Source organism: Drosophila sulfurigaster, chromosome 2R (assembly GCF_023558435.1).
Source record: "Drosophila sulfurigaster albostrigata strain 15112-1811.04 chromosome 2R, ASM2355843v2, whole genome shotgun sequence".
Classification (NCBI taxonomy): Eukaryota; Metazoa; Arthropoda; class Insecta; order Diptera; family Drosophilidae; genus Drosophila; species Drosophila sulfurigaster.
In genome coordinates, this window is record NC_084882.1 from 13,980,283 (window position 1) to 13,996,677 (window position 16,395).

Sequence of the window (16,395 nt, forward strand, 5' to 3'; positions counted from 1 at the left end):
AAAAAACTTTATTTACTTGATCTATCTATTTATTATTTTTACCTAAGACTCGGATCTAGGTCAGTGGTTTAACATCCTTTATTCAAAATTTAACTGTCATTCTCTAATGAAAAAACTATTTTTCATTTTTAAGTAACTCCACACTAAGCTGCTCCACACTTAACAGAACAGTGCTGTTATGTGAGGAGTACCTCCCAGCACTGTTAACTAGTCTACATGCGACTTAAAAACAAATGCCTGCTATTTGCAAATTATTTATTGGGACATCATTTCAGTTTAGTAGTTTTATTTAAAGCCAAGTATTTTCATAAATAAAACCAACTCTATTTTATTAAAAATGTAGCAGCTTAATCGATGTCTAGGAAAACTCAAAGGGGCACAAGAAATAACGACTTGTGCAAGGCAATGCAAAATGCTGTTAATAACAGTATACCAAATGTATACTTTACGTGACTGTTAAGCAATCAGCTGACCATTTCTGTCCGTCCAACGTAGCAAAAAATACCAGAACAGAACATAATAAATACTAAACCAACGCAGCAAATTTTGTTGTGTCCCGCAGCAGCGAAGATGTTAAATCTCGGTTAAAAATCGACGTAAACAATAGAATTAAAGCGCGATCGAACCAATAATCAAAGCAATCGTAACACCATCACTAATCTCATAATGGGCGATTTTTTCAAGTCGCTGAATTTCAACTATTTCAACAACACCACATCCAGCAGCAGCGTAGGCGATGATGGTGGAAGTGGGGGAGGCGGAGCAAGTGCAAGTGGAGCCACCATCAATAGTGGCAGTCTGGACAATGATTACGTTGGCCAATTCGTGGAAATTGCTGGCCAAAGGCTTCGAACAAAATGTGTGATAGCTGAAGGTATTAAATACGCATACAGATTGCTTTTATAATTAACCCTTTTTGCAAGGGCATAAAAATCAATAGGAAGTGGAGTTCACAAAGAAAACCACGAGCTCAAAACACAAACTAAAGACCAAAAAAAAAAAATGCGTGAAAACTTTTTGCAGTCTCATAATCGACGTCGACTTCGTCTGCGACAGCGACTGTGACAACTCTTTGTTTACGCTTTCTGATTTTCACATTGCAACACACACAGAATGGAAAAACTTGTTGCTTTGTGTTAATGAGCATGAGATCTCGCTACATTTGTATTGGTGTTGCAAGTTCTGCTTGAAGTTCAAACGTGCTTTTGCTGCCATTCTCTTCTTTGACCCATGAGTCATGCTTTTTGTACTCAACTCACAAACACACACACTCTCTTACCTACACATACATGCGAGTTCAAATTTGGTTTACAGTGAACACTCTCTTGGCTGGACACTCAAAGCTGAGCGCCTTTGTTTGTTTATCCTAGCAAAAATATTATCTATCAGAAGTGTCCGGCTAATGAAGTTGTCCGCTTAATGCAGCTGTTCACTTAGTCAGTTTTTACTGTATATTTTTATGAGAGTATGAAACATACAGTATAATTATACAAATTACTGAACGCCCCCTCTTATCAGTGTTTCGTGGTTATCAATGCTTACAACCCTCTTTTCCGTTTTGCTTCCAGGCGGCTATGCGTTTGTGTACGTTGCACAAGATGTGAAAAATGGCACAGAATACGCCCTCAAGCGTTTGATCGGCGCCGATCAGCAGGCTTGCCAGGCCATCAACAACGAGATAAACGTGCACAGACAACTGTCTGGTCATGGCAATATCGTGACATTCGTCGGCTCCAATTGCATAGCGCCAAGTGCCCATCAGGGTGCGCAATTCTTGCTGCTCACCGAACTTTGCAAGGGTAAGAAAACATTAAAAGCTGTTATCTGTTCTATAAACAGATTGCATTTTTGCTTTGCAGGCGGCTCGCTAGTGGACTGCTTCCGTGTGGATAATGCGCCGCTCGATCCGCCCGTCATTCTGCGCATCTTTTATCAAATGGCACGCGCCGTTGCCCACATGCACACCCAGACGCCTCCTATTGCACATCGCGACATTAAGGTGAGTGACGAACTGACTGAACTATCAACGTGCAGTCCAAACTGTATTCAACACAACTAAGTGTATATAATCTTATTACGCAAGAACTTTTTATAATAATACAGGGCTTTGTGAATTTACGAATCAAGCTAGCTAGTAATATATAAAGGTGTTAATTGGTGGTAATTTTAATTCTTTATTTTCCAATTGGCAGATTGAAAACTTCCTCATTGGCAATGACAAACAAATCAAGCTGTGCGACTTTGGCTCCGCCACCAAGGAGCTGCTTTCGCCCACCTTCGAGTGGAGTGCCCAGCAGCGTAATATGCTTGAGGATCAGCTAAATACAGTGACAACTCCCATGTATCGTGCACCCGAAATGCTAGACACCTGGTCGAACTATCCCATCGGACCCAAGGCAGATGTTTGGGCTTTAGGATGCATACTGTATTTCCTTTGCTATCAAAAGCATCCCTATGAGGATGGCGGCAAGCTGCGCATCATCAATGCCAACTACATGCTGCCGCCAGAGCAGCGTTATCATTGCTTTCGCGAGATAATCAAGGGCTGCTTTAAGGTGAATCCCGACGAACGCTTTGACATTTCCATGGTGCTGGAGAGATTAGCCGCCATTGCAGAGACACACAACTGGTCGCTCAAGGGTCCATTGGACTTACGTGGCATTCCGATTGGCACATCGCCAACGGAGAGTCCGTCGCGTTCGCAGCCGGAAACGAGTCGCTCCGAGTTCTACACTGACAATCCAAATGGCACTGCGATGCCGCCACCACAAGCTGCTGCAGGTGCTGCTGCTGCTGCCAGTCATGGCAATGGCAGCCTGTTGTCCTCGCTACGCGGCGGCGCCGGCACACTGTTCAAGAACCTAAAAGACACATCGACCAAGGTTATGCAAACTATGCAGCAGTCAATTGCACGCAACGATCTGGATATAAGTCACATCACATCACGCATTCTGGTTATGCCGTGTCCCTCGGACGGCTTTGAGTCCACGTACAAGACCAACAACATTGAGGACGTACGTCTCTCGTTGGAGAGCCGCTTTGCCCCGCAAAAAATAAGCATTTACAATTTTGGAGCACGGACTGTGCCGCGTCTGCCACCTCCAGTGCGTACTGTGGAAGCTGGCAGCGTTTATGGTTGTCCACAGGCACATGCACCCAATCTGCAGGTGAGTGTATGCCCAGAATTATGTGATTTTACAGTCATTATAATCCCATTTCTATTGTAGGGTCTCTTCACTGTTTCGGCGGACATGTACAATTTCCTTAATGCTGATCCCAAGTCCGTTGTCATTGTGCAAACCGGTGATTCTGGTGGCTGTACAGCAGCCACTGTGATTTGTGCACTACTAATGTACGCTGGATTACTGCACGAACCCGAGGATGCTGTACAAGTGTTTGCCGTTAAGCGGCATACGATCAATTTGCGCCCATCGGAGTTTCGTTATCTCTATTACTTTGGAGACATACTGCGACCGACGCCGCTGCTGCCGCACTACAAGAACTTCAATCTGGTTTCGCTCAGTTGCCAGCCTGTGCCGCGCATGACAAAGGCCCGCGATGGTTGTCGCATTTACATGGAAATCTACTGCAACGAGAAGCTAATGCTCAGCACCTTGCAGGACTACGAGAAAATGCGGTACGTTTATGCGTTTAGTAATTTGTAATTACAATTCTTTAATTTATATTCTTGCTTTGCTTACAGACTACATCTAGCCGGTCCCGGCAAAATCGTGTTGCCCATCAATTTAACTGTCTGTGGTGACTTGACTGTCGTTTTGTATCATGCACGAAATGCTTTGAAGGGCATGGTGCGTCCACAGGGCTTGAAGATTTGCCAATTTCAAATCAACACTGGTTTTGTGCCAGAACCCGAAACGCTGATTACTTTCAATGGCAACGATCTAGACGATTTGCCCGACCCAGAGCAGGTGCCGCCCAATTTCTGTGTGTCGCTTTCGTTGAGCGTGACCGAGTCAGAGACACCGCCTAGCCATAAGCCACCATGGTTGCCTGCCAAGGCCAAGCGAGCTGCTCAAAATCTATTTGGCTCGGAATTGGAGTATGGCGAGATGCTTGATAACTTTGGTAAGTGATTGGAATTGTTAATATTGTGAATACAATTAATTGGGATTTATTTTAGTCACCAAACCAAATACACGTTCCTCACCGCCGGCATCGATTCGCAAACCGGAACGCTCTGGCTCGCCGTTGGTGCTGCCTGATGTCACTGAAATTGCTCACGATGCGCCCACTGCAATGCCAGAGCCATCGCCACCCATCGATTTGCTCAATTTGAATCAGCAGCCAAGCGGAAGCCAAGCTGCATCTGCTTCTGCCAATCCTTTGACAACCGCCATGCCTAGCTCAGACGCTAGTTTCGATTTGTTAGGTGCGTTCGGTGATGATGACTCCACGGGCATTGGATCGGCACCCATTCCAGATGTGTTGCCCCCGCCACAAGCAGCAGCGGCACAACAACCCAAAATCAACACCGATCTCTTTGACATCTTTGGCTCAATTGATCAAAACGCCGGCATTGGCACTCCCAACTTGAAGCCCACCACGACCACAAATCTACCGCCCTTCGTTGGGTCTGTGCCGACTTTTGTGACCACGCCCGCAGCGCCCAGAAAGGAGCCATCGCCAACGCAACCGCCGAAACCATTAGATCCATTTGCTGACATCGCCAATTTGGCATCAGATCTGAACATTAACTTCAATCGTAGCACACTAGGCCCCAAATCGACGAGCACCACTCCCGTTGGACACAGTCCACAGACTACGCAGTTTTCCAGCCCCACGCACATACCAGTGCCAAATCAACCCCAGGCACAGCCACAACCGGCATTTGCAAAGCCACAGCCGCAACCTCAGCCACAACCACAGGCAACACCACAATCACGTCCGGACTACAGTCGCATGCATTTCGATGCGCCGAAGCCAGGACAGCAGGCAGGTGGTGCCGGAGGTGGAGCCAAGAGTTCAGATATCTTTGCGGATATACTGGGACAGCAAGGATACTCCTTTGGCAGTAAAATGAATCAGGGACCTCGATCCATCAACGAAATGCGCAAAGAAGAGCTGGTTAGGGACATGGATCCTAAGAAAGTGCGCATCATGGAATGGGTAAGATCTTTTTAATTTAAAGCCAGTTCACCAATGAATCAGCTATTGGTTTCCGCAGACCGATGGCAAGAAGAACAACATACGCGCTTTGCTCTGCTCCATGCATACGGTGTTGTGGGAGAACGCCAAATGGCAGAAATGTGAAATGTCCACAATGGTTACGCCGGCTGAGGTTAAGAAGGCCTATCGACGGGCATGTCTTGCCGTGCATCCAGATAAGGTTTGTCTATAAATAGCACTAATTAATGATATTCTTTGACTTATGAATTTCGTTTAATTGTGCAGCATAATGGAACCGAGCACGAGGAAATCGCCAAACTTATATTTATGGAACTAAATAACGCTTGGACGGATTTCGAGAATGATGCCACACAGCAAAATATGTTCAATGCTTAATTCTATCTACATATGTATACATACCCATGTATATACATACTTAGTTTTAACTATCCTTCTATTAGTTGAAAATAGTGTAAAGCCATCTAAGAGTGTAAGCTTTAATGTGTAAAGTGAAAGTATTTGTGTATGCTGCGTTCGCCCGTTTTGCAAGCCGGCAATAAGCGTACACATTTTAGTTAGCCCAAAATGAACCCGATTTGAAATTCTAAAATATTTATGGACAATTTACTTAATTTTGTAATTAAAGCCCAGCCGCCCAACATTCCCAAAAATGCACAAAAAACAAAAAAAAAACCAAGGTATCTATTTGCTGTGCATTCAATTAAAACGGGTATTCAAACTATATATTTATTAAGAGTATTCGCAATGAAATCTTTCAAAAACAGTTTCAATAATGTGCTCTAGATATTTTCTTTTGTTCATCTCAACTATTTGATATACTCAATAGACAACAAATAAAAGATCAATTAAAATTGGCGTTAGATACAAATATGACCTGGTCCCAACCCAATATGTGATTATGATACACGCCTATGCAAAACAATGAAAGAAAACTGAATAAGTTTATATAAATAAAAGTTATATACTATATATTCGCAATGAAATCTTTCAAAAACAGTTTCAATAATGTGCTCTAGATATTTTCTTTTGTTCATCTCAACTATTTGATATACTCAATAGACAACAAATAAAAGATCAATTAAAATTGGCGTTAGATACAAATATGACCTGGTCCCAACCCAATATGTGATTATGATACACGCCTATGCAAAACAATGAAAGAAAACTGAATAAGTTTATATAAATAAAAGTTATATACTATATATACCATATATAAAGAACTACTATTTGTAAACGATTAAGTGTGTGTGTGTATGGTATGACCAATCAAAACTACAAAATAGGATTATGAACGCTTTCATTTAATGTTACTTTAAAAGTCCCTTAATTTCAGCATTTACAATCGATCCACACACATACTCAGATAAATGAAATAAATTCTCTATGCGTTTCCAGGCGAAATGAAACTGTTAGCAAACGAAATTCTTTTCTTACTCGGGATAGCAAATTTGGCCCTTCACTTTGCGGCCAGCCACAAAAACGGATGTGATATTGCGATCGTCGCCAGTATAGATGAATTTCTCTAACAGCTCATCCACCGTAAGCGAACGATGAGGTTTCTCCAATATGCTGACGTCCACCACAAGAGCATCGAAATCCTTGCCCACAGCAAAGTTGCCAGTGATGTGATCCAGAGTTAATGCCTTTGCTCCACCCAAAGTAGCCAAATAGAAGGCTTGCTTATAGGACAATTGCTTGTAGTTTTTCTGTGGATTCTTGGCTGCTCCTGATCCTTTAATGTCCTGAGTGTTGAAGACATCAATGTGCTTGGAGACTTCAAGAGCACGAGACAAGGCGTGCAATATGGACACGGAATTTCCACCAGAAACATCAGTGCCAAGGCCCACAGTGACGCCAGCTTTAATCAAACGCTGCACATCGCAGAGACCCGAATTCAAATTGGTATTGGATGCGGGGCAATGAATTATAGATGTGCCACGTTCCCTAAGCAATGCAATCTCCTCGTCCTCCAGATGTACACCATGTGCCATGACCGTCTATGAAGCAGAAAAACATTATTATTGTTAAAGAATTGTGGTGTTTAATTAAACCTTTTTGGTCAGAAGTCCCGCTTCGTCGTAGGCGCCTGCATAGCTGGTGCTGAAAATCTCCTTAACGAATTTGATCTCATCAAGATTCTCACTGATGTGGCTCTGTATATGTAGATCATGCTCTTTGGCAATGTCACCCAGTTTGCTCAGCAGTTCCTTGCTGCAACTGAGCGCAAATCGTGGAGTTATGGTGGGCAAAACCAGAGGACTGTTCAGTTTACGTAGCTCTGCAATGAAATTCTTGGTTCCCTCCACAGATTGCTCAGTTGTTTCACTGAATTACAAGAGAACTGATTGTCTTAATTGATTAACAGTCATGCTTGAGGTACTCACACATAGAAGTCGGGACTGTTGCAATTGGAACAGACTTTGCCTATCAGTGCCCGCTGACCTTGACGCACAGCTTCCCGAGCCAATATCAGAGTGGATGCCAAGTCATTGGTGGCGAAATAGGAGGCCAACGTGGTGCCGCATCGTAGAGTTGCTTCCTAGATTGAGAGACAGTAAAGTATCAAGTTATCAGCTGGTGCAATTAAGTGCTGTAAAGTGTGACCGAAAAGGGGAATGGGGTATTATTATCGGCAAGTTATTTATGTGTAGTTGTATGATGACATTTTGCTGATAAGCGAAATTGTAATAAAGTTCTCCATAAGGTAACTCTTACCACAACGCCTTTGTAGATCTGCAGGGCAAATTTTTGATCCACATACTTAGCCTCAGTGGGAAAGGTGTAGGTATTTAGCCAGTCGAGCAGTGGAACACTCATTCCCAATCCAATCTGGGCGTATTGTGGCGCATGAATGTGTCCATCACAGAAACCTGGACAGAGGAATTCAAATTCCGAGAGTTGCACTTGTTTCACAGTCTTGGGGTCCACGCTTTCATTGGCGGACAACCAGTTGTCATAATCGTTGCCCACACCAATTATCTTAAAAACAGATCGAGTAACTTGTTATCAATGTCATTCTTATCAAACTACAATGTTTGATCTATACTGTTTGTTACCTTTCCATCTTGAACTGCCACGAAGCCTTGCTCGAAGGATTCGAATTCATCAAACGATTTGGTGTGCAGAATTGTTCCACGGTAAACAACAACAGCAGCCATGATTAGTTATCAACGTGTTTTGTTGGCCCCACGGCGATCCGAAACGAAATGACCTGATAAACAAGTATTTAAATTGTTTGTTGTGGGCAACAACAGCACTGTAGTTGTCTGGCAACGCCATTTGTTGACTTTGCTTGTGAATGGCAAAACATTGTAGGCGGTTTAATCAATTCTAATTCAATGTAAATTCAATTACCTTGAGTCAAGCGAAGCTTTATAATATATTGAAGGTGATAATATGATAAAAGTTAATTGTAAGTCAGTTAAGCTATACAATTCGCTTCTAGATATTGCAACGTTAACCAGTCAAAGTTCTTCAATGACAGATGTTAAGCGGCTTTTTGTACAAATTTGAAAATATTTCAAATATTATATAGCAAGTGTAACAAAGTCAAAATGTATGAGTGTGTATTCTGTATATTTGAAAAATTTTGCTTATGGTCATACATATACAGGTTCCTTTTATATAAGTGGATATATATACAGGTGTCTTAACATCGATACAGAAATTACTTAATAACTCTCTAGCTGCTCCCCAAAAGCGTTTTAAAATTTCTAACAGTACGTAAGTTATTATTAATTGTTGAATAAATAACACAACAAAATATTATTTATACGTTACAGAGATCGTTTTTTATTAATTTAAATTGCGAAAATTTCGATACACATGAAATCGAACTAGTTCCAGCTTGGCTCACTGCGCAGGTTCGCTCCCTTCTCCACAGTCATTCATATAAAAACAACGTAACACGCAACGTAAATAAACATTTACAAACAACAAACACAATGTGAAAGACTCTTTAATTTGTTTGTTTCGTGCGTTAATTGTGGCGTCTAATTTCCAAATTTTGCTGTGTAGCATAAATTATAAGTGAGCAATGGCGTAATTACAACCAAATGTGAAATACTCTGCGGAGAGAATCCAATACAAAAAGTGTCTCGCGCAATCCTCTAATTTTATTACTCAACATAAATTGCATATAATTTGCACGCATTCAAGTCTTTTAAACTGGTTTCCCAATTATTGTGAAATGTAAGTATGATGAAATCAATTCGCGGTTTGTGCATATGAAGATGTCAACAAAACACAAAGAAATTCCTGTGTGGTTTGGTACACATTATATTTAATGCACAATAGAACAATACCTACTATATGAATCCGCATAACTAATATTAGCAAATATTTATATATAAACAATTGACACGTATCTATGTTTACGGTTAATATATGTACACGTATTTCCCGTCATTGAAAGCTCTCTTTCATTAAATAAAAATAAAAACAAAAACAATTTTAAGATTGCGCCATAAAGTGCAAATGTCTGTATTTATTTATTATCTGATTCTTCATACTTCAGCGTCGCAGCTGATCAAAACAATACATTCAAACACACACATACACACTAGCAGACTCACTCATATACATTCATGCGTATCTTACGCTTTGTATAGAAAACCAAGAAACAGTGCCAACAACGTCAAAATGCGAAAAGCAAACAGAAAACGGGTGGCCAATAATGAGTATAGTGTTGGCATGCCAACAAGACTTCTGTATGCTCTGTACACTTGCGGGAGAGAGAAAGAGAGTGTCAGCAATGTGAACGAACATAAGATGGTGTAATACAAATATGCCGAACGGAGTGTGTAGCGAACCAGGAACGAAAAGCTCAACAAAAATACTTGCTCGCGTTTCTTCGCGCGCGCGTGCTTGTATGTGTGCGTGTGACGCCACAAAGCAGAACAAGTTATAAACAAATTGGAAAGGCAGCTGAAAACAAAAAAGCACAAAGCACATACATGTGTATAAGACTTGTGTAGTTGTGTGCGCGCATATAAGATGCGAAGCACGGCCAAAAGCAAGTGTTAGCTAAATCAACTACGTTCGTGTTGTTACACATACGTACATATGCACACTCATACATGCGAATGTATGTATGTATGTGAGTATGTAAAGACTGGGCCAAAGCGTCAGCGTCCCCAAAATCGATTTTTTTTCGTGCCAGTGACACAATAGAAGCGCACAGTGCACAACAAACAACGCAACGGGAAAAACATTTCGACATCGCGCTTGAATTCAAGTTTTCTTTGTGTTTGACTTTAGGTAGGAATAAATAAATAAATAAATATATGCTTTATTAAGTATACGCCTCGATGTGCAATATTAAGTATACGACAAGAACAAGAACTAAGAAGAAGACGCACAGCAAACATAAACAAGAGTTTTCAAGGTCGTTGCGACCCAAAAGAGGCCAAGAGCCAAAAATGCTGTGTATATTGTAAAAGTTTTAAATGGCGCATTTGGCCGCAAATGTTATTTTGTTTGTCGATTTGCAATTATTTTTTTTTGTGTACAATTTGCATTTCAGCTGCAAATATGGAGTCGTTTCTGAGCCTCTTCGATCCGAATCAGCCCGACGATGGCTTCGATGAGGAGCAAGAACTGAATGGCAACAGCAGCGGCAGCAGCGAATACGAAATCGATGCCAATGCCAACAGCAATAACTGCAACAATAGCAATAACTTGAACAGCAATACCAAGAACAATCTGATCTTTGATTTCGAACAGGGCGCATTGCCGCCAGAGCCACAGTTGGGCAATGTGGAGTACAAACTGAAGCTGGTGAATCCCTCAAAGCAGCGCTTCGAGCATCTGGTCACGCAAATGAAGTGGCGACTGCGCGAGGGACACGGCGAAGCCATCTACGAGATTGGCGTCTCCGATGCAGGACATCTTCAGGGTCTGAGCGACAAGGACATGAACGCCTCGCTGACCACACTCAAGCAGATGGCCCATCATCTGGGCGCAAGCACCTCGGTGCTGCGACGCAAAACGATTGCGGTGCGGCGTTCGGTGGCCGAAGTTTTGGTGCGCAAGATACCCGACGATCAGCACAACATCGAGGTGCGCGTTGCGGTTCTGGGCGGAGCAGATGCGGGCAAATCGACGCTGCTGGGCGTGCTCACGCAGGATGAACTGGACAATGGTCATGGACGGGCGCGCCTCAACATGTTTCGGCACATGCACGAGATACAGTCTGGTAAGTAATCTAAATAGTAATCATAATCAATGCTGGACTAAATGTTACCCTATTTGTCAATCGGAATACTAATTTTAATTCGAAAATTTTCATTTGAATGATTAAGTCGAGCTCCGATTTTTCTTAAATCGCTTTTAATTAACCATTATGTTTGAGAACAATCATAAAACTCATAATATGGAATACTATTCACGAAAGCATGATTTTAAAGACTTCTTTTTTATTTTCCGAAAATGTCTAGAGCCAATTTGATATTAATAAATTAGATATCGACCTAATAACATTGGCACGTCTAATGTAAACTATAAAAAGCACTTAGTTTAATTTGTAGTAATTATTTGTTTGATTATTTTCGGTTATTGTGTGACTTTTTGTAACTATTATTGCATGTTCTTGTAGAATGGGTTAATGTAGTTACGAAAAGTTCAAATTGTATTATGCCAAAATTTAAATATAAGAAAGTAAGTGAGTAAGTAAAGTAAGACTTTCAGATACCGCATAACAGTGCGGTAAAAATGTATAATATAATATACCACAAAAATATACCGAAGGCCATATTTGGTATATCGAAACGAAAATAAAACCCACAAATAATCATTATTTTTATACCCGCTACCCATAGGGTAGAAGGGTATTATAACTTTGTACCGGCAGGAAATGTATGTAACAGGTATAAAGTATATTATATTCTTGATCAGCGTCAACAGCCGAGACGATCTAGCCATGTCCGTCTGTCCGTCTGTCCGTCTGTGTGTCTGTCCGTCTGTCCGTATGAACACCTAGATCTCTCTGTTATGTTTGCACGCAGATCAAATTTGTTTCAAATTTTTGCCACGCCCACTTCCACTTCTAACAAGCGTAATTTGAAAGCTAGACTTGCAAATTTTGGTATATGCAATTATTACTATAGTAGTTCTAATTCCTGAAAATTTGGTTGCGATCAGATAAAAGAAATACTTTTGTATGGGCAAAACTGCCTACTTACTAGGGCTCTTTCTTACTTCCTTACTTGTTCAAATATTATTTTCTTTTTAAAGAAAAAAGTTTATTTTTTTTTATGAAAATCAAAAGCATTCCCATCGATTATTTAAAAATTAAATACAACTTCAATACAATCTACAATCCCAGACTCTAAAATTGTCTCTGTTATTTGCAGGACGCACCTCTTGCATCTCGCATGAAACGCTGGGCTTCGATGCCTTGGGCAATGTGGTCAACTACAAGTACAATGAGATGATGACCGCCGAGGAGATCAGCGATCGCTCCACCAAGCTGGTCACCTTCATGGATCTGGCTGGACATCGTCGCTACATGCGCACCACAGTCCAGGCGCTCAGTGGCTACTCGCCACACTATGCCATGCTGGTGGTGTCCGCGGGCAGTGGCTGCAACGACACCACCGAGGAGCATTTGGCCATAGTGCGTGCCTTGGACATGCCCTTCTTCATACTGATAACCAAAACTGATATCACATCACCGGATGCCACGGTGCAGGAGTTGCGCACACTGCTCACCAACATCGGATGCCGCAAGGTGCCATTTGTGGTGACCAACACCGATGAGGCTATTTCGGCGGGCTCCAATCAGGTGTCCGAGAACATTGTGCCCATCTTTTGTGTCTCGAATGTGACAGGCACTGGCCTGAATCTAGTCACCAAATTTCTATATGTGCTCTCGCCGGGCATCAGCAATGCGGAAAAGGATCGCCTCGAATTGGAGCCATGCGAATTTCAAATCGATGAGATCTTTCGGGTGACCGATGTGGGTCCCGTCGTGGGTGGTCTGCTGGTGCAGGGCGTGCTCACCGAGAACATGCCCATGAAGATTGGACCACTCCCCGATGGCAGCTTCCATGCCGTCAACGTGCACACCATACATCGCAACAAGGCGCCGTGTCGAGTAGTGCGTGCTGGGCAAAGTGCCTCGCTCTCGTTTACGCCGTCGCAGGAGTTGCCATCGCTGCGCAGCGGCATGGTGCTGCTGAGTGACTCGGGCAACATTGACGAACCCTATGGCACATACTTCTTTCAGGTGAGTGCAGCTGCAGAGTCACCAAAAAGTCATCCAAATAACTTGCGTTTCATTTTAGGCCAAGGTTTCGGTGCTGTTTCATGCGACGGCCATCTATGTCGGCTTTCAGACCACTGTGCACATTGGCAGCATACGTCAAACGGCCGTGATACGCGGCATCATGGGTGGCGAGAAGCTGGGCACCAATGACTCCGCTTCGGTCATGTTTGAGTTCGTTGGCCATCCGGAGTATGTGCGGCCTGGAATGCGCATCTTGTTCCGCGAGGGAATGTCCAGCAAGGGCATCGGTGTGGTCACTCAGGTGTTTCCGGTGAACAAGACGCGCGCCAAGTAAAGAGTTCTTGAGAAGATTGACGTAGAACACACAAAAACACACACAATCACCGGCAGAGTACCTAGCATTTCTTCTTCTCCAGTTGACAAGCTTAATACTTACTCTAGTTTATCAAGAACTATACACAAAAAAAAAAAAAAGAAAGATATCGCCTATATATATCTCAAATTGAATATAGCAATGTACATATTACTAGAGCTTAGTGACAGACTTCATAAGTCGTTGAATTTGTAGCAGATCTTCATTACATTTAGTTTTCGCGAGTTCTGTGATTTTTTCGTTTAAGCTCAAAACTCCAGTATAATATTATTACCTTAATCTAATTACCAAGTTATAAAGATACATATACGTATAGAAGAGTATCTGCTATATAGTAATATGCAGGAATCGGAAATTCTGTAGATGTCACAATTTCAAATTGAATACGAATTTCTTTTTTCTAATTTTGTTCACACGCATACTTAATTAATAAATAAAAAAAACTAGAGGATAACAAATCGTTTTGCTCGGCAATTAATTTATTAACAACAACTCACTACGTGTGCTCCTTATGACTATGCAACGATGTATCAATATCACTGCTCGGGACTGCTGGTCCAGCGATTTCCTCCGCCTTTGCGGGCACAACGGACTTGAAGCGAAAGAGCACAGGTATTTGGTCAAATGACGCCAAGCCATGCAGCTCCAGTAAACGTATCCACGACAGCAGCGAGTCCTTGGTTGAGGTGCCGGTGGCACAAATGGCAAAAATGGTGCCATCATCCTGCTGATGCACCGAACGCACTTTGCCCAGTTGATTGTGTCGTCGTGGCGGCGCACGTCCAAAGAATGGCACACCGATCTGACTCACATCGTCCTCGTCCAGTTGCCGTTCGTCCAACTGTGCCAGGAACTCGGCATCTGCATCCGCACGCAGCGTAAAGTAATTAATGCGACGATTGCGTATCCAGATGTGAAACGGTCCCTCGATGTAAAGTGCTTTTTGTGGCGAATGCTCTTTGAGCAGTTTCGACTGCTCGACACTCATGCCACTCACTATCCAGGTGTCGTCCAGCGAGTCCTTCAGCTCCTTGGTCTCGAACACATCTACTTTGGAACGCAGATCCACGGTGCACATGCGTTCCACGGCCAGTTTAGCGACTTCCAGCGTATCGTCGGGAACCTGGTCGGGCAGTGGCCATGGCGAGAGGTTTTTGAACTTGGGCATCCAGTACATCATTCGCCAATACTTGCGCAATGGATGCCCCTTCTTGCCAAATACATTGAGCAGCATCGCCTCCATTTCGTAGTCGGGCATAACGCCGAAATCCTCCATTTGCTCGAGGAGATCAATGATGCACTGCTGCTGTTTGGGATAGTGCATGAACTCGGACTGGAATACATTCGTTGGAATGAATTTGCCCTTGGGCATCACATTGATCAATGCCTTGTACACTTCTAGATCGTGTTCCACACCAAAGTCGGGCATATGCTTCAATGCCGCATAGATGAATTCCACATGGTTACGCCGATGAACATCGCGCTCCTCAAAGATTTCCACCATCGCTAAGTAAGAGTTCTTCGTCTTCTCCTGTGCCGCTCCAAAGGGGTTGCGCACAGCGGGCAGACTTTTGGAGGCTCGTTTTGCATTATTGCCACTCTTGCCATCTGCATTTCGATTTGCTTCGTCCGTTGCATAATTTCTCGCCAGGATCGTCGGTGCTCTGTGTCTGTAGAGTGTTTGTGTGATGCCGCTTTGTAATCGCAACATGCAGTGCAATTTGCGTATCATTTTTATTTACAAAATATTAAAAATTGAATTCAACTAAATTCGGCGATTATAAAACAACAACAAACACATTTTGCAACACTGTCCGTTACCAAACAGCTGATTGCCGATTTGAAAAAAAAAACATGCAATCGAACCAACGAACCAATCGATGCAATGTTATCGAAACAGTTTGGTACTTTAATCGGTATTACGAATTCAAAAGAACCGCTCAAGTTGTATAAAATAGACTAATTATTTTTGTTATTATTAAAAAATATAAAATAGTTATTTTACTAATGTTTAGGTAATGTTTAATTTACATATTATTATTTGTAATTTATAAAACTTAAAGTAAAATATTAAAAAATGTATTTTAATTAATTTTGCATAATAATTAGGTTTTTTGTCGGTAATTTTATACTTGCAATAAAAAGAAAGTACTTTTCGCGCTAATAGTTGTATTTAAAAATCTCACTGCACATTTTATTACATTGTCAAGAGAGTTTTAAAGTCATATCTTTAGGTCAAACCAACTTCTAATATACATACGTTGAATTTATTTTGTGGGAACGGAAATACCTTAATCGCAAAACATTTCAGTTTTTGAGCGTTTTATAAGAGACGTAAATGTGTGTTTTTCATAAGGGCACTTTACAATTGAATGTTGACACATAAACGCTTAGTCCAAACCACCCCCATCGATCAATCAGCAAGAACAAATCGAGCTTGTTTGATGTGATCTGACGAAAAGCCGCTGACCCGCATAACGAAAATGTTTTGGATGGTGAATGCTCTAATGTACTCATCAGCTGCTAAATGTTGTGACGATATTTAATGTAATTTTCGATGAATACTTTATGGTGCCAGCAAACCTCAAATGCGCGTTGATTATAAACGTCATTAAAATGTCAATGCAGCGGGCGCTATACAATACAA

The 16,395-nt window shown here is 42.1% G+C and overlaps 4 protein-coding genes across 5 annotated transcripts; 2 read left to right on the forward strand and 2 right to left on the reverse strand.

Annotated features, from left to right (window-relative positions):
- Positions 1 to 363: 363 nt before the first annotated feature.
- LOC133839395 (cyclin-G-associated kinase) lies at positions 364 to 6,112 on the forward strand. The gene is made up of 9 exons (XM_062270910.1): positions 364 to 874; positions 1,569 to 1,799; positions 1,860 to 1,999; positions 2,193 to 3,167; positions 3,228 to 3,637; positions 3,704 to 4,086; positions 4,142 to 5,127; positions 5,186 to 5,347; positions 5,413 to 6,112. The coding sequence occupies exons 1-9, from the start codon at positions 667 to 669 to the stop codon at positions 5,521 to 5,523; spliced, it is 3,606 nt and encodes a 1,201-aa protein (XP_062126894.1). The 5' UTR covers positions 364 to 666; the 3' UTR covers positions 5,524 to 6,112.
- A 316-nt stretch (positions 6,113 to 6,428) lies between these two features.
- On the reverse strand, positions 6,429 to 8,371 carry LOC133839397 (guanine deaminase). The gene is made up of 5 exons (XM_062270914.1): positions 8,205 to 8,371; positions 7,864 to 8,127; positions 7,533 to 7,687; positions 7,200 to 7,473; positions 6,429 to 7,145 (listed from the first exon to the last, which is right to left on the reverse strand). The coding sequence occupies exons 1-5, from the start codon at positions 8,304 to 8,306 to the stop codon at positions 6,579 to 6,581; spliced, it is 1,362 nt and encodes a 453-aa protein (XP_062126898.1). The 5' UTR covers positions 8,307 to 8,371; the 3' UTR covers positions 6,429 to 6,578.
- A 666-nt stretch (positions 8,372 to 9,037) lies between these two features.
- On the forward strand, positions 9,038 to 13,853 carry LOC133839396 (GTP-binding protein 2). Of its 2 annotated transcripts, none has more exons than XM_062270912.1 (4): positions 9,038 to 9,339; positions 10,673 to 11,344; positions 12,501 to 13,375; positions 13,434 to 13,853. In XM_062270912.1, the coding sequence occupies exons 2-4, from the start codon at positions 10,681 to 10,683 to the stop codon at positions 13,707 to 13,709; spliced, it is 1,815 nt and encodes a 604-aa protein (XP_062126896.1). In that variant the 5' UTR covers positions 9,038 to 9,339; positions 10,673 to 10,680; the 3' UTR covers positions 13,710 to 13,853. The 2 variants fall into 2 exon arrangements, with proteins under 2 accessions (XP_062126896.1, XP_062126897.1); XM_062270913.1 differs by lacking the exon at positions 9,038 to 9,339 and adding an exon at positions 10,255 to 10,407.
- LOC133839398 (evolutionarily conserved signaling intermediate in Toll pathway, mitochondrial) lies at positions 12,798 to 15,561 on the reverse strand. The gene has a single exon (XM_062270915.1). The coding sequence runs from the start codon at positions 15,478 to 15,480 to the stop codon at positions 14,245 to 14,247; it is 1,236 nt and encodes a 411-aa protein (XP_062126899.1). The 5' UTR covers positions 15,481 to 15,561; the 3' UTR covers positions 12,798 to 14,244.
- Positions 15,562 to 16,395: the final 834 nt, after the last annotated feature.